General features: G+C 41.7%; 1 protein-coding gene across 1 annotated transcript in view; it reads right to left on the minus strand.

The window, feature by feature from the left end:
- LOC126281841 (epoxide hydrolase 4-like) overlaps positions 1-14233 on the minus strand; it is a 57411-nt gene extending 43178 nt beyond the window's left edge. The window contains exon 1 of the mRNA XM_049981092.1: positions 13956-14233. Coding sequence (XP_049837049.1) covers positions 13956-14153 — 198 coding nt within the window. The 5' untranslated portion in view covers positions 14154-14233. The remainder of the gene's footprint in view (positions 1-13955) is intronic.
- Between the last annotated feature and the right edge of the window lie 13384 nt (positions 14234-27617).

Raw genomic sequence — 27617 nt, forward strand, 5'->3', positions numbered from 1 at the left:
GAATGATCAAAAACAGCAATGTATTTCAAATGTTTACAATAAAACAGTGCACTTTCTCAATAAAACATAACGCTTATGGCAAAATTCTTTCCTAAATGTTAGATCACATTTTGGGCGAAAGAAAGAAAAACAGTGATTCTTATAGGTACTTCTCTGGAAAATGGACACCAAAAGAGGATATTAAAGCAAGTTGTTTCAGTAGACTGATACTTAGATTTTGGGTACTGCTCTGTCGGAGTTGTCGCCCAGGCAGAAAGAAGAAAAGCATTGGAAATAAAGCTATTGTGTCTGTGGCTCAAGGCTTCTATCGCCCAATTTCACTTCTGAGAGTTTCTTGCCAATATCGCAGATTATTTATTCAAGCGGCTCCATATCTGACCGCGCGGGACTGTGAGTACTCTCTTCCAGAAATATCTGGAGGAATCAGCGGCACCAGAGCCCCGAAGCTCTGCACGAGAAGTAAAGGGACGCTGACTGCTGTACGAAGTAACTATCGGTTGCTGCCGGAACAGTGTGTGACTTCAACGTTCTTCAACCTTTATACAAGTGTTGTCAACAACCGTATCTATTGCGATTATTTTCTATTTACTTGCGTCCATAGTTGTGCAATATTTTAGAAAAGACAGAATTTACCGCCAGCACCTACATCTGTACTCTTCAAACCGCCGTAAAGTGTTATTACAGTTTCTTCCCCTTACATTCGGAAGAATGATCCTTTAAATAACTCTGTCCTCACGATCTCTATCTGAGCCATATATCGGGTTTGTTGTATATTCCTAGAGTCATCAATTATAGGCGGTTCTTGAAACTTTGTAGGTAGGTTTTTTCGGGATAGTTTAAGTCTGAGTCAAGAGTCTGCCTGTTCAGTTTTTTCAGGATATCTGTGACTCTCTCCCGCGGGTCAAACACACCTGTGACTGTTCACTGTATACGTTCGCTATCCACTATTAGTCCTATTTGGTACGGGTCGCATACAGTTGAGCAATATTCTAGAATGTATTGCACGAATGATTTGTAGGCAGTCTCTTTCCTAGACAGATTGCATTTCCCCAGTATTCCACCAATAAACGGAAGTCTACCATCTGTTGTACCTGCACTGTTATTTCAGCCTATTATGCCATTATCACGTGACAACTTACTAGGAAGTGCGTCAATGTCAATGCATATGGTTCCTTTCAAGAGGACGCTGAACTTGTGTCAGACACACTTATACACTGCATGTTTGTAAAGAAAGGCTTCTTCTTCGTTTATATATCGTAAGTAAAAGGATATGTGGGGTGAGATATTACAGAAAGTGATGCTAATGTTAAATTCAGTATAGCATATAGTACAATTATGTCGACACTTGAGATTAGCTTTATAAAATGTTATCCAGAACGTCTATTAAAATAGGCAAGCAATGGATAAAGAAAACAATTGAAATTTCATGTAAGAGGGAGAGGGAAATTTAAATAAAGGCCAGAATAAGCCAAGGTCCAACGTTACTTGCTTTCAGCAAAAAATAATGTAATGTTTTAAGGAAATTAATTCAAATGTCCAAAATACGCATGTCCTGACGAAAAATGAATAACTGCTTCATGTGTGGATCCACAGTCCGACGCAGTTTCTAAATGATGAATTCATTAAAAAAAATCCGTAGGCTGTCAAATTCTGTTATGCAAGATGATCTATTTTGCACCGTTTATATAATATAGGACATTACTGGACGGTTTCCGCCTGTGGCCATTTTCAAATATATTTGTGTGGGAGCGTCGGCGATGTTTACGTCATATTTTAAACCTGTCTAGTGCTACATGCGAACTATCACTTGTTCCCTTCCCCGCACGTACGTGGAAACTCTATATATATGGTCTTGCACGTCGACTGCTTACAAGCACTCACTTTATAACGAACAAATAAACAAAATACTCTTAAGAAGCGACTGCCAAGTTGTTGTCAGATGCATATGTTGTGTATCACAGAGTGATTTACCGTTGAAATTCAGAGAGCGTACATGTCTGGATGGGTCAGTTAATCTTCTCCACACATATCTCGCCAAAAGACCTTGAAATTAAAATTGGAGCGACTCAGTTTCTCTCGGTGGCTTACTGACACTCGTTCTTCGCATGCAGCATTCGGGACTGGGACAGAAAATGGTGGAAGTGACAGTGATATGCAAAGTACTCTCCGCCATACATCATAAGGTGGCTTGCGGAGGATAAATGTGGATGGTAGAGACACTCGTCCTAACAACGAGCATTGGTTCCCTTAGAGGAGACACCCACACGACATTGTCTTTTACCAAACCCTATCGATTCCTTCAGGGAACATGCAGTATTCGTTCTGAGCATGCTGGACAAGGAAGGCGTGGTGGGAGAACATCGGTTTTTGGGGATGCTGTGATAGAGTGATGCACCTTCAACCAGTGTGTGTTGTGCGGTATGCGCTAAGGGCACACGCAGCATATCCGTTTGTTATATATTTCAGCAATAAATTCTATACGCGTACCTCTTTAGGTTTGAGCACTAGGGCAACCCAATTTTGCGTCAAGCATGGAGTCACTGTCGCGATTTCTGAAGTGAAATTCTGCCAATGGCGTCTTTTGGGTAAGTGTGTTATTCACAGACGATAGTTATTTTAACAGAACTCAGTCACTGGAGAGGGCTGAGAGGACTCACTGAGATTGCTGTTAGATCTCTTCAGTAATGATTTTCGCTGACCATTTGGGTGGGAAAAGTTGATATTCATTTTACAGGACATGTACTCTGACAGCACGGTTAAATTAAGTGATCATCAGTTTCCAAATGGGACACTTATGAAACTTCCGGGTCCCACTAGGGGAACCACAGATATCATCGGACGCCTAAGGTTTTTAGAATTTATTATATTTTTTTGAAAACTGTATTGCAAACTTCTAAAAATAAACAATACTATAAAAATGTTGCGTAATAAACTTACAAAACTCAAGGTCATATGTATATACATTCATTAATTTTGTATATTTTTCTAATTTTTGCATTCTGGTCGTTTAAATTTGTGGAGTGTTATATCGAACACGAAACTGCAATGTATAAAAAGCTTTCGTTTCAAACTGTTTTAATTGGATCGTAATTGGTTGTGTAGTTGAACTTGTTCGTCAGCTCACCTAGTTTGTCAGAGAAGCTGTCAACTTGTTCCTTGCTGAAACCTGCTCCTCACTGCAGACTCTTGGGTTCGGCTGTCTCCAGCCTTAAGTCTTCATATTTTTTCATAAAGTCATAATAAGACTTTTACCTACTTTCATTTTTGTTTTATTGAACCAATGTTTTATTTTCAGTTGCTCAGTACATTAGGTTTCAAAACCCGTAAGTTACTCAAAGGTACAAACAGGATATCTAATTTTTAACGTGGTCATATGCTTGTTCATCACTGAATTTGGTCGGAAAAAACTTATTTCCTAAAACATATATGATGACAATTTCTTTATTTTCCAGTAAATCTTTAAAGTCTATTACAGCTGTTGCTTCGATACGAATATTTCTCACTCGCTTCCTTGATTCTCATTTCAAAAAGTCTGACTTTTTTTAGGGAATCCTTCATATTTATTTCACTCCATTTATGATTTATGTCCTGTCTTCTCCAACTTCACCTAAAGATAAAAAAGTAAAAAAGGTGCTACCTTTTTTGTCCGGTACAACCCAAAATTGTTTTGTTGGATATAATTTGAACGAACTGCTGTGCTAGTGTAACATACTCTTTGTTATCAGTTCGGTTAGACGTTGTCACAGCCTGCTGTATGGAGAATAATATCAGTTAATCGAAATTTGTTTATTTACCAGTGTCAGTAGCTTCAACACCATAATAACAACAAAGGATAGATAAAATTTGCAACTGGTAACATTCTTGAAACTATAAACTATTTATTAACAAACATGTAATATGTAGTATTATAGACTTAACACTTTAGACCAAAAGGTGGCAATGTGTAGCGCATTTAGGGGTTGCCTTCATTAGCTCCTCAACAATGCAGGTGTTTGAGTATAGTTCGCATTTCATCAAGAGGGTCGTAGTCTGTTCTCATACACCAGTGCTGCCCGACAGCACCGTTTGGTCTTATAAACCGCATCTATTCGTGTTGCTTCTGGCTCTTGCAACTCCGGAACATACTCTGGTCAAGGTCTCCATATGTTCCACTCCTCTGTGTGTCCTAGGGGAAGTTATTCCCTTCTAGTCTCGGAGGTGGGTTTTCTCTTGCCTCGTTTCTACTCTTGTTTGTTGCGGGAAATTCCACATCGTTTTAAATTTGCGGCGGGCTGGTTGGCATCCAGAAAGGTGGTGTGCGATGTGCATTCCATTTCGCTTCAGATGTGAAGGGGAGCCATACAGCCTGGGTAGTGTAGCTTATCAGTTGATGTTGATCTCAAACAGCCTGTCGTGATACGGCATGTGGTATGTCCACTTGTTTGGCATGGCTAAAGTTACACCACTGAGGACATGCATACTCCGTAGCCGAGTAGCACAAAACTTGGAGTTCTTACTGTCTTGGGTTGCGCTTGCTATTTTGTACACATTGTTGCCTTTATAGATGCTAATGTGATACCGAAGTATTTTGGGGTTGCTGTATCGCTACGTGTAGTGTCTGTTCTTCAGGTAAAAAGCACAGGTGTGAGTATTCGAGGCATTATGTTTGTGTTGGTTTTCGTTGTAGTAGGCAACCAGGTGGTTCATGAGCTTCTGATTTTCGATGATATCAGAGTTAAGTGCTTGAGCTGTGAATCACAGTCTTCTGCGTATATAAAACTTAAAATGCCTTGTGAGAGTGGCTGGTCATGGATGTAGATATTGAAAAAGAACGGAGACAGCACGCTACCCTGCGAGAGGCGCCTCTTTTGTGTTCTCCACCGACTTCACTGCCCTTGAAAATCGATAAAGAATGTTCTGTTTTGGAGGAGATCTCCAATCATTTGAGTCATGCAATAATCTTAGTGCGTACGCTTTTAAGAATAGCGGTCCTACGTTGACTGTGTCGTAAAAACTTAATAAGTCTGTAAAAACAATTCCGGTGACATTTCTTTCCGCGAATCCATCCTCGACGTGTTGCGTTAATTGCAGTACATACAGTCAAATGAGACTCCATACTTCTGACTGAGTACCACTCTTTCGAAAATTTTAGTAAAGAAATGTTAATTACATGTGAACAAAATAAAAACACTCGAAAGTTAACTTTGTGCACAGTAAAACTCACAAGTAACTGACACATTGTTGTCTCTTCGAAGCAAAATGGTGTGCGTGGTCCTCTTCCTCCATAGTTCACAGTACAGTGGTGTTACAGGTGCTGTCACTAGTGGTAGATTTTTGATACACTTCTTACCCGAAACCATCTGCTGTTCAGTACTACCTGACTTTTCCCTAACAGTTGCCGTGTGAAGGAAGAACATGACATTTTAGTGCTAATGCAGCACAACTTTGAGGAACATTGGATAGGTGTGGCAGTGTCTGCTGCATGACCACCGCGATCGCCTGTTTTTGTTTCTTTGATGATTGCTTTGGGAGCATTTCGAGAGTGTAGCGTGCATTTCTCCAATTCTCACTAGAGCTGAGTTGATTGTCCCAATCAGTTGTGCATTTCATGACGTCAAACAGGATCCTTGCGTGCTCGACACAGTTTGACACTCGTTATTTTCGAAAGTATTCAGTATGTCTTATTTGTGCACTATTCAGTCAGTTCTTGGTAGAAAAATTCCATATTTAAGGCTGGATAACAAGCAAACTGGTTTTGTTCCACTGATTTTTGTTTATTTCTAACTAGTTTTCAGAAGCAAAGATACAATTCGCTTTCACAGAATGATGTGCACTGAATTTGTTTCTTAACTCTGTAAATTTCACTTTATACACAACGGTCAACATTAAGCACAGTGCATCGTGTATTTTCATCGTGTACTGTATCCGCCCCGATAGCTGCGTGGTCAGGGTGACGGATTGCCGCCCTACGGGACCAGGTTCGAGTCCCGCCTGGATCGGGGATTTTCTCCTCTCAGGGGCTGTGTGTTATGCTGTCTTCATCATTTCATCCCCATACGGTGCGCAGGTCGCCCAGTGTGGCGTACAATGTAATAAGACCTGCACCAAGGGGGCCGGACCTGCCCCGCAAGGGGCCTCCCGGCCAATGAGGCCAAACGCTCATTTCATTTCATCGTATACTGTGGTTAATACTGTCCTTTGCGTAAACTGTAATTGACAATGTAAAACAAGTTTGCCGCATAACTTAAATGACTGGTGCCCAATTGGACAGTTCTCAACCAATGTCACGATCTCACGAACTAGAACACATCACCGAATAACCTGTAATGTTGTGTAGTTTTTTTATCTATTGCGCTTAATATTGTCATTGCGTAAAGTGCAATTTACAACGTTAAAAACAAGTTTGGTGTACATCATTCTGTAGAAGTGGATTGTATTTTTGCTTATAATGTTTGGTTATGGGTACCTAAGAACTAGAGCCCTTTGCGGAGGATAGTTAGATGTTTCCTGAGGATGGTCCAGAAAGCCGAAAACCAGTTAGAAATAAACAAAAATTAGTAAACAAAAAGTAGTTCACTTGTTACTCAACCTTAAGCATCCAATATGTAACAAGACTTAGAACAGACATTTTAACACCTATTGTAAATTTTTTGGAGCATCGCTTTAAAACGTAGTTTTCTATATAAATGTTGCTACCCAGTGTAAGGGTTGTCTCATATACGCAATGCATAAGGGACGAAAAGAGGACGTAGTCACTGAAAAAAGAAAAACTGATTCTCTGTGCTAGACCTGAAGTCCCAAAAGCCTGAGATGCTGAATTCTCAAATTGTATTGATTGGCGACTCCATGGCGTGTTGTGTGCACCAGGACAAAATAGTGGATAGAAATGGAATGAAAATCAGCATTGGCCGTATTTTGTTGTTTTATTGTCAGCAACATCGATTTTCGGTCACTTAGTGACCATCCTCAGTGCTGTAATATACAGTTAAAATTGGTAGGCACTGGTATCGAGCTATAACCACAAGCTTAGAGCGATCACATAAACATAAGTGATCGCACATAAACATAAGTGATCGCACATAAACATAAGTTCATGTGATCGCTCTAAACTTGTGGTTATAGCTCGATACCAATGCCTACCAATTTTAATTGTATATTACAGCACTGAGGATGGTCACTAAGTGACCGAAAATCGATTTTGCTGACAATAAAACAACAAAATACGGCCAATACTGATTTTCCTACCAATTCTAAGAATTATCAAATGTTCCAGATTCGGAAATGGATTACTCTTGACATTAGCCAATAATTTTAAAAAAGTGGAAATAATAAACATGATTATTTACGCCCTCAAACGACGAAAATTGTTTAAACACGGATGAAGTATTGCACAACCTTCATGTACATGTATAACAGTCTAATATCAAGAGCAGATTTTAAAAGACAGTGAGGGTAGGAAAGTAAACCACAGGGGTTTTTAAAAAAAGGTGTCACATGTTCCTACAAAAAGTAATCAAAACTAGAAGTAAAGTTCCTACAGTGATAATCCGAAAATCAGTAAGCAAACTGCTGAGATATGAGCCAATCTTTCCTCTCATTGCCACCTGTCTGCTACGAAGACGTATACACAATGTTACGAATTCTTGCATGTGCGTTCCTCGAATCCTGACGGATTCTTCCGAATTTCTTCGCAGTGGGTCACACACTTTTTCAAATTCACCTGGCTCAAATTCGGGTTGCGCTACATACGTTGGTCACACGCTACTGTAACGCTTCATATTGTCGCTGGGTTGGGCGCACACCAATGTCTTTAAATGCTCCCATAGCGAGAAATCAACGGATTCGTGTCCTGTGAACGACGAGGCCATTCTACCGGACCTCCTCGATCAATCCGTTGCCCAGGAAACGTTGCGGTGAGGTAGTGTTGCAAGATCCGTAGGAAAAAAAGAGTGGTATCCTGTGGTGCATAAGCCACAGTCCTTGCCTTCCTGCAAGAGAAACGTTCTCCAGAAGCGCTGGCAATTCATCGCGCAGTAATCGGCGATACACAGCACCCGTTAATCTGTTTGGTAAAGTACATGGTCCTGTGAGTCTATCGCCGGTAATTCCTGTCCATACATTGATACTGAAGTGATCCTTACGACTCACCTAAATGCCTGCTCCAAGATTTGCACCTGCCCTTATGTACGTATTGTGGTAACTGACTATGCCATCTACTGTGACGGCCTACACTACCGAATACTACACATTACTCGTCATATGTAAAATAGCCCACATCTCAACAGGTACAATTTTAGGAACTTTTCTCCTAGTTTTGACTAAATATTACCTCCTCTAGGAATATGTGGCACTTCTTTTTAACATGCATGTGTTCTACTGCAGAGCATGGAAGACAGGATGACTTGCCTGTAAAACTTACGGACACGATTGAGGTTAATGCAGTTCCTGTGGCATCCATTCTGTGCATACCGTGACATATGACAGAAAGCTGCCTCTTAAGTCTTACTTCAACCGCATTTCCTCGAAGGGCCGCTAGCGATAACGTAGGAAGTGAATCTATTAACAGCGGACTTTGGACTGCTTATCGTTACGGGTAACTCACTGCTCACCAAAGTGCTCTTCAGACCTAGTTCAGAAGCCCAGTTCTGTAAGCTTTTCTTTATGATGAAACCTGCTTGAATAACACCTTTGGACTCCGGGTTAGCAGGTACAGCAAATCCTGCCAAGAATTACAAAACTTTTTCACTCTGCAGCGGAGTGTGCGCTGATACGAAACTTCCTGGCAGAATAAAACTGTGTGTCGGACCAGGACTCGAAACCGGGAGCTTTACTTTTCGCGAACAGTTACTCTACCAATATGAACAAAGAAACTGTATTTCTCAAACAGTTTACTGTCATGAAAAAGAGACAAGAAATTTAAATCTATATAAGTACTTATAACACTGTTTACCATATGATGCTGTATGTACAAATGTAAGATGACTTAGAAAGAACTGATAATGAAAAAGATTTTTTCATAGTTTTATAAGCAAAGTAGGCCAGCATCCAATGTAATAGAGTACTTTCAATTATGAAGCAATAAAACAGTAAACGTTAGAAATAAAGAACTTCATTTGTGTTAAATGAATATCACAGAAGTCATGTTTCGGTTCTAAATGTGTTTTATTTCTCTAAAAACGTTCTACTGTTGTCTTAATAAAATCGGTGCGCGAAGCATACGCCATCTACGATCGTTATAACTTAGCAAAAGCTCTTTCCGAAAAACTTAGAAAATTGTGGCTCTGTTTGTTTATTTGCTATTTTCTTTTAGTCTGTTATCTAGATACAAGAACAGACAAAATGATGTACATGAATGGCATGAGTATAGCATATAGTATTTGAACGTAACTTCAAATGTGTTAGTGTACCTAAGCGTTATGTTGTTACGTTTAAGGGAAAAATCTACACAAAATACCTACATAAAAACAGAAAAAAATCCGTAAGCGGGTCTAAGGCTTCCATGCAGTCATTTGCTGACCAGTCTGGTGTTGGAATAGATGATAGCTAAAGGAAAGACGAAGTTTTAAATTTCGCGTTTACGAAATCGTTAACGCAAGAGAATCGTACAAACACACCGTCGTTTGACCGTCGCACGGATTCCCATGTGGAGGTTACAGTAAAAAGCATCACTGGCATAAAGAAACAACTCAAAGAGTTGAAAGCAAATACGTCGTCTGGTCCTGGTGGACTCCCGATTCGGTTTTGCAAATAGTGCACTACTGTACTATCACCCTACTTGGCTGTCATTATTACGAATCTCTCGCCCAGCACGAAGTTCTGGAAAAAGTGCAGGTGACTCCTGTACGCAAGAAAGGTAAAAAACACGTAGTAGCAAAATTGCAGACAAATATCCGTAACATCGATTTGCTGCACAATTCTTGAATGTAGTCGCAGTTGGAATGTAATGAATTTCCTTGAGGCGAAAAGTTTCTGGCTACGAATCAGCGCGTTTTAGAAAGCATCGCTCGTGCGAAACTCAATCTGCACATGATATCCTGCGGACCATGGATGAAGGGCAGCAGTCAAATTTGTAGTAGAGGGAAGCGTATGGATGGACGGGGGCGGGGGAGGGGAGTGGGTAGCTGAAGTTGTAGAGGGAAACAAGGCTTGAATACAGTAAGCAAGTTCAAATGAGTGTAGGTTGCAGAGATGAAGAAGGAAGGGAGATTGCGATTTACTCCCGTCGAAAACAAGGTCATTAGAAACGAGGCACAAGCTTGGATTGTTTTTTTAGAGAGCAGGAAATTAGCTGAGTGCTTTCAAAGGCATACCAGAATTTCCCTGAAAGTGATTTGGGGAATTCACGGAAATCCTAAATCTGGACTACCAGATGTGGATTTGAACTGTCGTCCTCCCGAATGTCGAGATGAATAGGCTTACACAGGGTACATTAAGAGTGGAGAGCTGCATCAAACCGGTCTTCGGACGGAAGACAACATTCCACAGATGGAGCATGAATTAAATCACAGCCAGTGTATTTGGTTTTACGCTACAGTCTTATGCAACGGTGGTTATGTTCTCTGGTAAAATTTTGAGAAACCTTGCGACAGCATTGTATTGCACGGCTCTTTATTCAATTGACTCTCTTCAGATTAAACTTAGATCTATACTCAGCACTTCTTTGACGAAAAGAATTATAAGCAACCCATTATATGCACTTGTTGAAATCTCTCTATAAGGATTTGAACACTGTAAGTGTTCTCCATTTCAAAACATATACGTTACGGATGAGCTACTATCATACCTATAGCTTGGTCAGAAACAGACTGAAAAGATTCTAAGGGTGCTGCTGGGTAGATAGTGCTAAGAAATCATTGTTAAGAAAACTATTCTATACGTTGCGCCACTTCCGAGTTAATTTGCCCAGACGTTAGCCGATCAGGACGTTACACGTGCAAATTCAAGCAGCTCGCCATTGTCGGTGACGCTAAAGGTGTTGCTCGTTTGGTTTTCTAAAACCGAACAGCAGAGCGATACAAAAATTAGGCATGGGACTATAGTAAGGCTCGAATCGAAGCCAAAGACTGAGCAGTCTCGTACTATGAGAACAACTGACCCTTGGTACCTGTATCCCGGCGGTCCGCTTAACTTTGCAAGCGCATCGGCCTGATTGGCTATCTTTACTACTAATTAATTCGGAAATGGTACAATGTATCTAATTTATTTCTTAACAACTGTCTCTCAGCACAACTTACCCTACAGCAACCTTACGAGCTTTTCAGATTGTGTTTATACAGGGTGCCCTAGGAGGAACGGTCTGTACTCACGGGTATGACAGGAAAGATCATTCGAAGCAAAAAATGTTTAGAAAACATTGGCTCTAAAATGCATACCTTAAGAGCTATGAACACTTCTCTATATTCGCTACTGTGAAACACGTCTCTTCTACAGAATAAGTGCTAGGAGCTCTTAACGTATGCATTTTTGAAACCGTGTTTAGTACACTTTTTTTCTCCGTATGAGCATTCTTGTTATATAGCTGAATATTGGCCATTCCTCTTGGGACATATGATGTTTAAGTTACTGCCATCATCATAAGAAATCTGTACTCACAATTAAACATTATAGTCATTCTTAAATTCTATAGCTATGCGTACCAAGTGTAACAGTCTGCAAACTTTTGTGATGCTTAATTTGCCTTGGCCTCAACTGGCATAAGCAGAATGCTGCGTCAGCAACCCTGAACTAGCCTTCTGTCCATGAAAAGCGAAGATGCAATACCTTCTTTCAGTTTGTTGTTGTTGTAAAAACGGTTTATTATGATGTAGTAGTATATCGTTACCCTTCGCTCAGTCAAGAAGCGTGGGACTTCATTTACAGCAGTATATTCCAAAAACTTAATTTTTATCAAACAACACAGAACTTGGCTTATATGAAACATTTAATCATCTACTACCGTTGCATTTCGTTCTTGCAGTTGACAGCATTATGCTATGGAGGCATAATTTATTTCCGCCACACTGCAGACGCCTACACTACAGAACATCCTTCCTCTACTTCTCATATTCCGTCTAAAGTTGTTCAGAAGAGTCACCAGCCGCGGTGGCCGTGCGGTTCTAGGTGCTTCAGTCCGGAACCGCGCGACTGCTACGGTCGCAGGTTCGAATCCTGCCTCGGGCATGCATGTGTGTGATGTCCTTAGGTTAGTTAGGTTTAAGAAGTTTTAGGGGACTGATGACCTCGGATGTTAAGTCCCATAGTGCCCAGAGACATATGAACCATTTGTTCAGAACAGCCGAGTATATTTTATCTATTTTTACTGACTCTCTTCTCTTTTCCTTTACAGTTGGTTCTGTTGATTCCTATCTCTGCCATGAGTAGTGATTTGTCAGAGGTATTACACAATATTGCATAACTTGAAAGTATCAGAAGTTTTCGTTGTGGTAAACAGTGTACATATCTGTTATTTGGTCAGCAAGAAGGAAGACTGTTTCGATGCACCGATTTAAATCTGGAATCTCTCTGCACTTCCTCTTAGAATGAATGGGTGTGGGAATGGTAAAGGCGATCAGCCCATCTGTGTGAAAACATCAAATTTGTCAGTCCTCTTGTTGCTTTCTGAAAGGAAAGGAACATGTGCTGGCATCTGGCTCCGTTCTCTCTTTTTCTTTAACTCCACAAAATTCCAAATGAACACGAAGACAGCGCCACATTACATAATGTCTTTTCGTCGCCATATGATAGGAATCAGCACTTATCACTTCATAACATTTCGTCGAGATAACAGCATATCACATGTATATCTTGTCCATGACAGTAATGTGGAATTCCTATATCGTCTCCAATGATCATAACTGATAGAGATAGTGCATTATTTAAGAAACTGGACTTTTATTGACAGTAGTAACAGAACTCAATGTATATTTGGTTTTCCACAGCTTCGTGAGAAGATTTCAAGCTAATGTTGTGATAGTTCATAAAGAAAAGCTGCAGCCAGTTTTTTCATTCATCCTGGTCGAACTGAGTTTGTGCTTCGTATACAGTGACTTCTCTGTCTAGCGACTGCCAAATGCTAACTCGAAGGCTTATCATGCTTTCATGAGGCGTATAAGTTGATTTTACTTCGTGTAGCGCTAGAACAGTTCACAGTGGCTCCGATTTTTGGAGAATACAGAGGATATCCTTAACATGCCATCATCATTTAGGTATTCTGTGCATTGCCAATGACACTGTACTCGCTATCTCAGATGATTTCTTCAGTAAGCAGCAAACTCACTCGAGACGAGAATGCCTTCATGAGCAGTTGTCTTGGCCATTGAGGAAAAATCTGAGTTGTGTGGTCATGATCCGTGAAAGTCTTTTGTTCGTGATGTTTTCATCCAGATCTGCATTGGGCATCATCGTAGGTGCTCCCTATTTGGCTGAGTGTGGTCAGTTGGCAACACAGCAGAAACATGAGTACCTCTGAAGATGTCGAACACAGCTCTGAACAAGACGTCAGGAGCAAAAGAGTTTCATAGACCACGACCATACTGTCCAGAAGTTTCATTAGCAGTAGTGGTCAACCGCTGGTCTCTTAATTAGGAGTGTTGCGGTTACGTTTTCTATTATTGCTTGGTTCACTTGACGCAAATTCAACTTTGTCCATTTATGCTTGTTTGTCTTTTTTGACATCATCAGCAAAATGCTGTTGTGTAGCCTTTCTCCTTTTCTCTTTTTCTATATTTGGAGTTAGTGTCAAATGTTCAGCAGCCACTAGATTGACTGGACGTTAAGTTATTACTCTCGTCCCTTCTCCTTTGTCTGACCATTGCACTCCATTTTTCATATTCTGTATTTTGATTGTCTCCAATTCATGGATGCGACCACATATCAAGATAATGCTTTGAGCTTCCGCGCATCCGAGTTTATCGTCAAGTGATAATTGATTGGCATGAGAATTTTTATCAAATAGTTCAAATGATTGTAAAGAGGAAGAAAGCTGCAATTTGGCGTACCTTGAGTTGAGCATAGCGATGCTCCCCGAGGGCGGGGTCGCTGAGTACAGCAGGCGGCGTCGGCCGCTTGGCCACCCTCCAGAAGAAGTTGGTGGGGTTCTTCAGCCAGCGCCAGACATTGCGCGCCAGGAAGAGCGCGCCGTACACACAGGCGGTGAGCAAGATGGCTACCCTGGTCAGCAACGTGACGAAGTCCATCGCGGCGACTGAGGAAGTCGGCGCAACGGGCCCTAGTGCCGGCTGTTATTGCCGCCCGGCGCAGTGGCAGCTGACTCACGCGGCGCGTCGGGCTGCGCTCGGCCAAGGTCGCGCGCCTCAGCCAATGGCGAGCCGGCGGCCCGTGACGTAACAGCGCGCCGCGGTGCAAAGGTAACGTCTGGTGGGCGAGCGGACGTGTTCGCCTCTGCCGCACACAGGAGATTAGTGACGGTGCACATTTTGTGGCTGGTTGTGCTGACGAAACTTTTATTATGTGGTGAAATGTCTTCAACGGGAGAAGCGGAATGTCGCAATCTGTCCTCTTTCAGAGACGCACTTCCACTCGCAAACTTTGCAAGCCGTCGTGCTCTACATTGCGGCGAGCACAGAGGGACTCGTGGTTTCAGTACTGGGGAGGACTACGAATCTGTTATCAGTGTGGTCAAATTATCAAGTGCCGCCGAGGTCTACCGACTTACTTGTCTTGTCCACTTACGTCTCAAAATACGTGTGTTTGGCAGTCGTATCTTACGTACACGTAACGAAAGCCTTGAAGATGCACCTCAAATGGCTCTGAGCACTATGGAACTTAACATCTATGGTCATCAGTCCCCTAGAACTTAGAACTACTTAAACCTAACTTACCTAAGGACATCACACAAGATGCACCTCAGTAAGCTGGAAAGACTAGATCAGTGGTTCCCAATCTGGGGGTAACTACCCCTTGAGGGGTAAAATGAAATTTTCTGAGGGTTAAAAACTAAACTATTCTGTTTCAATTACGGAACTAAATTATTTTCAAAAGATCATTACTATTATCACTATTTTTAAGACTAATACTTCTTATTAATAAGTTATCAATAATTACTTCTTCTCAATTAGTAGCATTAATGCGATGGAGCTCACAGGGTCCTCACACAGCACACTCACTACACACACACGTTTTACCCCGTACATCACTCGAGATGTTCAAAATGTTCAAATGTTTGTGAAATCTTATGGGACTTAACTGCTAAGGTTATCAATCCCTAAGCTTACACACTACTTAACCTAAATTATCCTAAGGACAAACACACACACCCATGCCCGAGGGAGGACTCGAACCTCCGCCGGGACTAGCCTTACAGTCCATGACTGTAGTCCCCTAGACCGCTCGACTAATCCCGCGCAGCCATCACTCGAGATAAAAGTGATACAAATACATAAAAAATGCTAAATATCACAAGAAAATGTCTTCTCCAAGTTGTAGACAGTGCGTACAGTAATCCAGAAAATGCTACATCGCTCTCTTCGAAACAGATAAATCAATTAATTGACAGCACGACACAGCAGTAACTGCACAAGCAGTAACTACATAAATGCTGTACACAGTATTATTATTTTGTTATTACTATTACTATTACAAAGAATTAACAGCCTGAAGTCTTCCAATTTTTGTCAGTTCAGAGGTAAGGAGTGCAGGAGTGAAGTGATTTACGAAAGTTAAGTATAGTTCTCACATTTTAATCTGGTTGCGTCAGTGGAGAAGAGTAATGGAGGTGACGTATGTGGTGTAAGATGTATCTACCATCGCTGTTGATAGTTAACTTTCTTACCTGAAGAGGAGCACTTGCGATGCACCACTAACTCCTTCATCAGTCATTCCAAAACACACGTACACATACAATAAATACCATTCATCTTTCATCATTTTAAAAATAAACGTATTCCAAGAAAAGTCTTTCGTTCTACTGTTTAGTTAGATGCTAAGGATGGTGATAATGTGGGGTAGTTGGGGGGGGGGGGGGGCAATAGATTCTGGAGGGGGTAAGCAGGGTTACTAGTTAACGTCTAGTTGCACTCAGGGGTAATTTTGTAAGAAAGGTTGGGAACCACCGGACAAAACGCAGCTGTTAGAAAGTGAAATGTACTATGTAAAAAAGAAAATGATGTCCCGATTGAAATCTTTTCGCCGTGAACGACAAAGATAAACAAAGAAAACTGGTAGCGCAGTTTTCCTAAAAGAGATGTTATTTTCGAAAATTTTATAGCCTACACAATTCAATAACAATTTGAAATCTGCAGCTTTCGTTAGGGAAATAAGTACAGTAATAGCCCATGTTCAAATTGAACTTTCAGGTTAGTAATTTTGTCCCACCTACTGCTCTCTACTGTTTAAAAGAGAGGTCGCCCACCAGCATCGTTATCTGGTCGCTTCCTGACCACAGCATACGCCTGATCTGAAAGCTGAATTCGAATATGGGATATTACATAATTTTCTTCTTAATGAGAGATACAGATTTCGAATTGTTATTGAATTTTATTAGCACTAAAGTTTCGAAAATTTTAAGAAAGTTAGCATTCGCTCCAAGTTTTGTTTCTCTTTGTCGTTCACGATGAAAAGATGCGAATAAAGACACCATTTCTTTTTCACATGCTCCGTACCACTTTCTAATAGCTGAGTTATTTCCCTCTAAGAGTCTACTCTTTCAGTTTGTTCTTATACTCAAAGTGTTTGGCTGACAGGTTTTGCTTCTTAAGTCAACAGCCAACTAATGCACTTCAAACTCTAAATTCCTGAGTTTCTAATGATGCTCCTGTAAAATTAAATAGCGAAACCAGTCAATAAAACATGCTAAGTGCAACTTGTGGCTGTCCTGAAACGCTTACATACACACCGTTTGTAGAGACATAACAAATCGCTATTGAACTAACGAACATTTGACCTAGCGTCCGCACGGAGAGGGATCCCTACGTCGAGGAACACCCAACACTGTTGTTACCGCAGACCGAACCGCAATCAAGGCTAGCCGCTTCGTTGACTCCGATTTGCTGTCCGTACGCACTGAGAAAATCTCGACCAACGAAACTGGTGGCTGTCGTTCGTTGGCGTTCGTTGGCCTTATGTACATGCGCCCATATCAAGCGAAGGCCTTTATCATGCGAGGAATTTGTAACAACTGAAAGTAACGACACATGTTTTGTAGCCTTATTTCACTTAGTTGTTCGTGAAATTCTCGCTAGGTGGTGGCACATATTTTACCGTAGTCTACTTCACTCTAGAGAGACATTGACAAAGTAAGAAAGCTAAGAAAGGACAGAATTACAAATGCTAGAAACAAAAACAAAAAAGACAAACAAATATATCTTTATCACGACCAAAGTAATAAAATTAAACTTTATTTGATGATACACCAAAGCATAATAACAGATGAAGAGACAGGGTTTCGAGATTGACGGTTGCAGCAGAACGTGAAACTCACGTGGATGTTGGAGTGACTATTCCACGCTCCGTTAACTGAGGTTTCTGGAAGCCCTTAATAGTTGTACTCCGTGTAAGCCACGCTTCCAAACCCCTGCTACAAGCAGCTGAGCAGCGCTTCAACACGCAACATTAGGACTTTCTATTATGTTTGAAAAACATCAGTTGATACCAACAGTTCTAAAACCTCTATCATTGTGTAAATCAGCGTGCAAAATATTCGAAATGCTTCCCGACAATTTAAATTCTGCAATACGTGACAGCAACAACATATCAACATTAGCCACTCCATCTCACATTGCGTCGGCCGTAAAAAGAGGTCATTTCTGTGTGTGTGTGTGTAGGAGGGGGGGGGGGGGGGGGGAGGGGGCGCACTTTTATGACAGGAGAAATAAAGGATGTGGAGAGAAGAATCGTGAGGGAGGAGGTGGGTGGAGAGGAAGAAGAAGAAAAAAGTTTGGTGGGGACTAAAATAGAGAGAGGGAGGAGATGTATAAAACATAATCATGGGGAGACTCGGACTGCACGGTGTTGAGCAACGGTCCCATACGATCTGGTACAGAGACGCTCATTTCTTGTCTCCGGATATTATACGAGTGCACTTTCGTTGTTCCAAGTAAGCCAACGCAACAAAATCGTAGACAGAGTATTTTTTAGTTACTGATCTGCAATGTATCACTGGATGTGGAATCCCGTTATTATCGCAGACAATGAGAAATTGTGCAGTCTGTTGTTCCAGCTTTTATTTGTGTCATAAAAAATAATTATTAAGTTTTGTATCTTTTACTTCATTGCAAAGTCGTGTTGTTCCTACTGATCGAATAAACACGCTAGACAGCGGTGAAGACTGAGGAGATGGCGCCAGATGGAAGTGGAGGGGAGGTGGAGGTGTGGCGCAAATTCGAAGTTCGCCCCGAGCGCCAGTTACCCTTATTACGTTACGCCAGAGACTCCATGTCATCGCTTCAAGGGAAGTTCACACTTGTCAGTAATTTAGTAAAGTGACCAGTAGTTTGGTACATTAACTCGTGTGGGCAACGTTATTAGGTCAAGTAGTTTAGTAAAATGGTTTACTGAGACCGTTCCAGTAATCTGGAAAATATCCCATGGGTTCTACATCTACATCTGCATGTCTATTCTGGAAGCCACTGTATGGTGCAAGGCGGAGGGTACATCGTTCCAATATTATCGCTTTATTTTTTTCTATTTCATCGTGAATTCAGTAAGTGAATGATGACTTTCTATATGCCTTTATACACATCTTAATCTCTCTTATGCTCATGATCGCTACCACTGCCCTAATGATAAATACAGGCCTTAGCGCAGAAGTGTCGGGAACACAATCAGCTGTTTGAGAGAGTCGGTGGATTGTGCATAGGAGTGTGTTTCTACGAATCTTCATCTTCTTTTCTATTGATGTAATGTACAGAAGCTGTTGTGTCCTTGGCTGTAAATCTAATTATTACGTAGAAAATACGTGCCAATTTTTCCTTTTCCATCTGATGAAGGAAAGAGGAAGATGTGGATAAATAATCCCGAGAGAAACTCTGGTAGTTACAAATAACACAGAATTTGCATCTTACATTTTCCTGTAGCTCAAATTATTCGGGAAATCAGAGCACCTCGAACTGATTATAAGTAGTTATTTTTTTATTATTTATGTTTTATGGCCGTCATTGGACCGCTTCTCAGTTATACGAAAGTTTGTACAGGATGTCGTTATTCAGTAACACAACACAGTTCAATAATAATTCAATAAGACAATTCATTGGTTGGTTGGTTGTTTTGGGGAAGGAGACCAGACAGCGAGGTCATCGGTCTCATTGGATTAGGGAAGGACGGGGAAGGAAGTCGACCGTGCCCTTTGAAAGGAACCATCCCGGCATTTGCCTGGAGCGATTTAGGGATATCACGGAAAACCTAAATCAGGATGGCCGGACGCTGGATTGAACCGTCGTCCTCCCGAATGTGAGTCCAGTGTCTAACAAATGCGCCACCTCGCTCGGTGACATTTCATTAGTGAAGTGATTATACAGGGATTTTTTTAAACTTATTATTGTATGAAAGGTGTTTTGCTCTTCTGTCTACCCAATACTTCTTCATTCCTCCAGATATTTTCTTTCTTTCTTTGTCGGAGATCTACCTGTAGCCCTTTATTGATATTCGTTTATAGCCTGATTTATGTGACTTGCAGTATCGTGGTTTTCTCTGTTTTGTTTTTATAAGTCATCTACTGTAACTTGGAGTTTTGTCATATCTTCCTTACTTTCTGTGATCCATTTAATGTTGCTCTTGCTATTTCACAATTTTTCCATAATTCCCTTTCTAATTGTGTTTACTCGTGTTCGCATCAGAATTTCAAAAAGTGAGATACGTTTCTTCCTGATCGTGCTCATTGGTGATGACGGCGATATACAGTTATCTTGTCTTAGTCCTGCTTTTATAAGGAATGGTTCAGACACTTCTCCTCTAAACTTCACTTTCGATTTGGTGTTGGCTAGAGTGAGTGCTACTAATTTAATTCGTTGTGAATGGAGCCCCTGATTTCTTAAAATTTTTAGTACCGAAGGTCATGGAGGCAGTCACATGCTTTCTGAAAATCTACAAATGTTACTGAGAGAGGGTTGTTTACATCAAAATAAGTTTTAAACTAATGATCTGCTCAGCACAGCTTCTCCATCGTCTGAAACCTCCCTTGGGATTATCAATATCTTACAAAATAGTTTAATGGCAATAACAAACAGGGGTATTGGCGTGTTCTTTTCTGCGTACTAAATTATTAGTAGTCCCATGTAAAATGGATTTGCAGAGTGATCCCGTTCCATGCTTATTTCCAAATTTACTTAAGTATTTATCTTCTTTGGTGACGTCAGGAAGGGCATCCAGCCACCAGCTATCACTAACATTGCCAAAAACCGTATAGCGATGCCGACTCGGCGAGGAAACGATAGAAGATAAGGAAGAAGAAGAATCAATGGTGTAGTACACTGACGAGCACTTTTCGGAAACCTAGGAAGATTATCTGCTCAAACGGACGAAGCAAACCAGTTATTTGACACGAGAAGTTCTTTTTTTCTGAATCTGTGCCCTACAGAAGCTTGTTTTCTTACAGTAAGTTTGTAAAGTGTGAACTTAGAATAAGGGCTAAGTTTCTACACGAGGCGAAAATCAGCCCAACTCGCCTACCACCTACCAGGGATGTAGTCTGGACTTTATGTTCTACAGCCTGTGCATGGAGCAAGCAGTAAAGTGAACCAAGGAGAAACTTTGTAGTGGTATTACGGTTATAAGATAAGGAAAAAGAGAACTTTTAGGTCTGCCAGAAATGACAAAGGACTCTGTAGTGAAGTTGAATGAAACAGGTAGTGTGTTGAAAAGAAGTTATAAGATAGTAGTCGGGTAGTGGGGTCACCATCCCAATTTTGACATCAAATTGATATGAAAATATATTAAATTGATCAATTAATCATCCACCGCCTCCGACCCTGGATGACTTCATGTGTTTTTCGCAGCCTGTTTCAAATGGTTCAAATGGCTCTAAGCACTATGGGACTTAATATCTAAAGTCATCAGTCCCCTAGACTTAGAACTACTGTAACCTAACTAATCTGAAGACATCACACACATCCATCCATGCCCGAGGAAGGATTCGAACCTGTGACCGTAGCAGCAGCGCGGTTCCCGAATGAAGCTCCTAGAGTCGCTCAGACACAGCGGCTGGCAGTTTCTCAGCCTGCACGAGTTCACCAGGTCCCTCTCCCTCCCCACCTTCCTCCTTCTCCAACCTACATATCGGCTGGAATTTCGAATTTTGGCAGGAAATTCGAATTTTGATGCGAATTTATAGGTCCCAGGGCTGTTCTGACGTCTCACCCCACCTGCCACACAAAAACTGGAGAGAAATTAAAATTTTTCTTTATCGTTTCCAGGACTCGAACCCTGGTTCTCCTTGACGGAAAGCCCAATTGAACCACCCAAAACGCAATTATACCATCAGAGGCGCTTGACATTGGCAATAGCCAATAGGAACGCAGCATTTGATCGTAACGGGGATATGACGCGGATCCGGCAACTCTGCAGCCTCAGTTGCAGTCAGTCACTCAGAATGAAGCGACAGCCGAAATCGTTCAGCGCCGTCCAGCCACAACAGCAACAGAATAGGAAGAAGCAGCAGAAGAGTAAGTACCCCTGCTTAATGTCGGTGTTTAATGAAGTGTGAGGGGCTTTCTACTTCTATCATCGCTTGTAACGGTTTTTCTTTTTTGCTGATCAACGGACGCGACCGCCTCCAGCTTGTCGGTGTCTGTGGCAGCGACATGTCCCACCCCATCGGGACCCGCAGCAAAGGCTAACGCGCCATCCTAGAATATTCCAGTGACACTGCATGGACAAAGTGAGGATGTAGTGGATGAGAAGATACCAATGAAGCCCTGTGCACCACTATTATCTCTTCAGTGTATAATTTAACAGCTACTGGTTCGAAAGTTTACATATTGGCATAGAAGCAACCACAGACAGCGAGTGGCGTATCGTAATAGAGATCGAGTATGCAGCTGAAAGTGTTAAAGTGCAGTTTACGGAGGTGAATGGGATAAACTGTGTAGTGCAAAAGCGTATATCAAACAGCAGTTGACCGCCGAATATCACCCGAGCCGTCCTCCTCCGGACAGTTACTGAGCTGTTGTAACTCTATCCATTACAACCGTGTACAATGACTCTGCACTCCATGTGAAATCAGTTGACACATCCATTTATCTATAGCACGCCACCCTTCAAAACTGTTTCGATCTATACATGGTGCTAACCATTGTGTTGGGAAAGACTGAACAGATGGCGACCTTGTGTTAAAGCTGTGTATAGAGACATTGCAGAGTATGAACAGCGTGCATGTAGATGACTTCGAACAGCAGATCAGTATGGTGCCGGCGATAACTAATGCACTGCCAATAAGTTTGAGACAAATACATGCTGAATTCTGCGCTTACAAGAAGGCTTTATTTTCTATATTTTGTACTGGCGTTAAGAGAAAGAAAGAACCAGTTGATGTAATGCATCCTGTGTATGATCAGTGCATTAAAAAAATATAAAACCATGTATGTGTTTTTTATTTCTTACCTCTTATTATATTGCAAGTGCTAAAGCTATTGCCCCAGTAATTTCACTGGAAACATGCTAGAGCAGGAAATTATGTCTTTTAACTAAATTCTCCGTAAAAGCCCATTGCACGCCAGTATCTGAAAAGGTCGATATCATGGAAGGGCATAGTGGTCTTTATTTTATATAAAAACCCATTGCACGCCAGTACCTGACGTAGTAGGTATCATGGCAGGCTGGGTGAAGCATGAAGACTTTGTTGTAAGCGACTGGAGCTGTGATGGCGTGCAAGAAGACTGGAAGAAGATGAATGGCGTACATAGTGCAATAATTGTAAGCCCATCCAACTGCAGAAAGACAAATGTTTTCATGTCGCGGCTAACACATTTGTATGGAGTCCGCTTTGAGCTTGTATGTGTATTTTCAAAACTTTCAGCCCAAATATCAACTATCACACGAGATACTGCACGTTGTAGATGGTGTGACATACACGACATTCAGTGAGAGCAGTGATATCCCTCCACAGGAAAAAGTAAAGCCAAACACATTGTTCATATTTGACGATGTTGCTGTGGAAAGCCGACCGCTGTGGCCGAGCGGTTCTAGGTGCTTCAGTCCGGAACCGCGCTGCTGCTACGGTCGCAGGTTCGAATCCTGCCTCGAGGGTGGATGTGTGATGTCCTTAGGTTAGTTAGGTTTAAGTAGTTCTAAGTCTCGGGGACTGATGACCTCAGATGTTAAGTCCCATAGTGCTTAAAGCCATTTGAACCATTTTTTGCTGTGGAAAACCAAGATAAAATTAGGCGATATTTCTGTTTAGGTCACCAAATGGCTGTTGATGTATTTCATCTGAGTCAGACATATTCCAGAATCCCAAAACAGCTAGTGATAGTGCAAACCTAAATGTAATTATAACATTCAAACACGACAATCTAAGATTCATACACATTTACCAGGATCATGAAGCAACCGACAGGTCATTCAGTGATTCTGTAGATAAAACAAGAAAACTGAACGATGGCAGGTATAGACGGAACTTCCAGAAGTTCCTATGTATATAGTCATGTAAAGAGATGACTGCACCAGTATACGGATCACCATAGACAATTTAGCATGCATACCGAGAGCCCAGTTTGATAGGATGGGTGTGCATAGACAAAACATTCGCTTATATCTGGAGTCGAAAATTCAAACTCTCGACTATAATGTTGGAGGCGTACGCAAGGAACTAGAGACGTACTGTCAACCCCTTTTTGAGACTGAACAGTACACTGAACTATCTGGTTAATGCAATCGAAGAGAAAGTAAACGGCTTAACTGAAGGGGAATAGCTGCTATTGAGAACGGGAAGTTGTACGTTGGGTTAATGCAACTGGAAAGAATATAGGCAACTTAACTGAAGGGAAAATAGCTGTTATCGAGAAGAGGGAGCACCATAAGAAGAAGAAGAAGAGCGGATATATAAAACCTCACGCTGCACAGAAGTCCGATTAGTATACACCGAGATGTCGACTAAGCATAAAGTCATCGAGGCATGGAAGGCCGTTCGCGAGAAGTTACGGTTGCTGAGGTTCAGACACTTGAAAAGGTGGCAGACACTGCGAGAAACCTTTAAACCAGCTACTGAATCTTTCTATGAAATCTCAACGAGATTTCGCAACGACCACGATGACGTTATTGCCAATTTCTTCAACCATCACAGCGACATTAGGGTAGACAAAACATTCGGTGTCAGTGGTGGCCACACAGCCTATAACTCTGAAAAATCAATACATATCGGCGATAAACTGTTTCAAAGAACATCCGATCTACTGAACCTTATTTTCCTAAGACTCACAGAAACTGTAAATTATTCGCCTTAAGATCTGGAAATGTATCGTGAAATATTGCTTTTAACTGACCTGCATTATAATGCACAAAGTCGAAGCAATGTGAAATACGAATCCATTATAAAACCTATTTTAGATGGTGAAAAAATAGCAGTGGTGATGGCATTCAGCATAAAAAGTTGTAAGTAGGCTATTTAGGTTTTCTTATTGGTAACGCCACATAGCGCTCTGTATGAAAAATCACTGGCTGTGCTGTGCGCAGTCTGTGGATAGTTTGCATTGTTGTCTGCCATTGTAGTGTCGGGTAGCGGCAGCTGGATGCTAACAGCGCGTAGCGTTGCGCAGTTGGAGGTGAGCCGCCAGCAGTGGTGGACGTGGGGAGAGAGATGGCGGAGTTTTGAAATTTGTAAGAATTGGTGTCATGAACTGATACATATATTATGACTAAAGGTAAATACATTGTTTGTACTCTATTAAAATCTTTCATTCGCTAACTATGCCTATCAGTAGTTAGTGCCTTCAGTAGTTTGAATCTTTTATTTAGCTGGCAGTAGTGGTGCTCGCTGTATTGCAGTAGTTCGAGTAACGAAGATTTTTTGTGAGGTAAGTGATCTGTGAAAGGTATAGGTTAATGTTAGTCAGGGCCATTCTTTTGTAGGGATTATTGAAAGTCAGATTGCGTTGCGCTAAAAACTATTGTGTGTCAGTTTAAGCACAGTCGTGAATAAGTTGTTCTAAGGGGACGTTTCAAAGTGAGCAATCGACTCCCGCAGTATATATATAACGACGACCCCAATGAGCTAATAGACCCGCTACGACTGCTCATTGCATCAGCTGCCGCTGGTAATACAGCTCATTCGAATGAAGTTGTTTCAATAATTGCTGAGCTTAGAAGAGAGGGGCATCATCGAAGAAGTAAGGAGACTGTGCTTCGAGAAGTGCACAAATCAGCACGCAAAACATACCCTCGAAGATATGTTATGATTAAAGGTTTGGACAATCTGAGGGAGTATTCACGTGTGAATAGTGGATTCAAATATGTTTTAATAGTCACTGATACTTATTATAAATATGCCTGGGCTTTACCCGTAAGAGCTAAAACTCCGCGCGGGGTAGCCACGCGGTCCAAGGCGTCTTGCCACGGTCCGCGCGGCTCTTCCGTCGGAGGTTCGAATCCCCCCTCGACAATGGGTATGTGTTGTCCGTAGCGTAAGTTAGTTTAAGTTAGATTAAGTAGTGCGTAAGCTTAGGGGCCGATGACCTCAGCAGTTTGGTCCCATAAGACCTTACCACAAATTACCAAAGAAAGCGAAAACTGGGAACAAAGTTGCGCATGGGTTTGATGGAAGTTCACCTCCCTGAAGACGAGTATCGTGGAACGTCTGAATAGAACACTGAAAACCCATATGTCGATGAAATTCAATCTTCGTGGCTGACACAAATGGCTCGATTTCCTCCAGCAAATAATTACACAGAGTAATAGAACCAAACATCGCACAGTAAAAATGAGACCAATCGATGTTCGTTATAATAGACTTCTACATACAGTATACAAACGTATTAAAATGAGTCCGCATCTCATGGTCGTGAGGTAGCGTTCTCGCTTCCCACGCCCGGGTTCGATTCCTGGCGCGGTCAGGGATATTCTCTGCCTCGTGATGACTCAGTGCTGTGTGCTGTACTTAGTTAGGTTTAAGTAATTCTAAGTTCTATGGCACTGATGACCATAGATGTTAAGTCCCATAGTGCTCAGAGCCATTTGAACCATTTTTCGTATTAAAATGTTAGACCCGCGCAAACAGTTATTAAATGTAGGTGATTTAGTACGTATTTCAAAACAAATGACAGCATTTGAGAAGTAATACATGCCAAACTAGTCAACCGAGATATTCACAGTTTCCAAACTGCTGCGAACGAATCCTAGAACCTACCTCTTAAAGGATTGTAGTGGTACTGAAATTGTACGTTGCTTTTACACACAAGAGTTACAGAAGAGCCAGGAACTGGATGTGTAAGTATCTCGTAGAGAGGGTCATACAGTGCCGAGGGAACAGAGCGTTGATTAAATGGCTTGGTTTTCCCGCACCACAAAACAGCTGGACCAACGCTGACGGTTTGTTGTGTAACAGGGAGTGCAGACCACAAGCACCTCAGTAGCATAACATGCGTGATAGGAGACGCATTAGAGGAGCACGCGATAGTCTCAACAAACTACCAGTCGAATTACACATTCATGGATATAACTACTGTGGATATAATCGGCTGGCACTCGACTCTAAGGGGATAAGTCCACTCGACGAAGCATGTATGGAACACGGCTTCGCTTACGCTGCAAATAAAGATCGTCAGACTGGCGATCAATTTGTGCTGATTAACTGCTATGGCAATACGTACGAAAAACGATATTGGTATCGGTCAACGCATTTGTGCATTCGCAGTTGGTAAAGTTATGTTGGGCGTGGTTGTAAAGAAGCTCAGCCTAGTTATGAGCCCTGCACTTGGAGCGCCAAGGAAGAAGATGAAAACTAAAGGGTGCATGAAAATCTGTATCCTGTGTCCTGACGGCGTTGTATGCAGCTAAAAGCGTCCTGAAGCAGAAAGCAGTGAGAAAGAAAGATAGATAAACCACCCAGGGTTCTACAAATACCCAAGACGTCGGCTGGAATTATTCATTTCCTCATTCCCGCCTTAGCCGGTCTCTCAGCGGTGGGTTCTCTGGCTGGGGGTGCTGTGGTTATTGCCAGGACCGTCAAGAATGCACAAAGCTCCCAGGAGGAACTGCAGGAGGCACGAAGACATAGCCACATGGTGGAGGCAGCAGCCATGGCAAAAGCACTACACTTGAAACCACACAAGAAATGACTAGGTCACTTCATTGAAAAAGGAAGAAGAAAAGCCCCCTAGCAGTCGTACCAATTAGGGCACTTACAAATAGAGGTCTATTTAGCTTTGGTACGAAGAAATTCAACATTCCGAGATGTGTTTATGCGGAATACGCTACCGAAGGCTATGTAGAAATTAGGAGAATGCGGAATTGTGAATCTGGATGTAGCAGGAGGACCTGTTAAAATATACATATGTTAAAAAAATACAAATATTGTCTACTATTCGGCAACCTGTAACACTCAGAGGAATTACAACGATACTTCACAGGCAGAGGACATGTGTTCTGTTATTTTCGACGCTACCAAGACTTGAATACATTCCTGTGTGGTCATCAGTACATTATGTTCCTCCAGACGTTTACGAATGATATGTAAGTTCGGGTAGTAAGCAGCCATTCACCAGTCGATGTTTAGA

This window comes from Schistocerca gregaria, chromosome 7, assembly GCF_023897955.1.
Source record: "Schistocerca gregaria isolate iqSchGreg1 chromosome 7, iqSchGreg1.2, whole genome shotgun sequence".
In the NCBI taxonomy this organism is placed as follows: domain Eukaryota; kingdom Metazoa; phylum Arthropoda; class Insecta; order Orthoptera; family Acrididae; genus Schistocerca; species Schistocerca gregaria.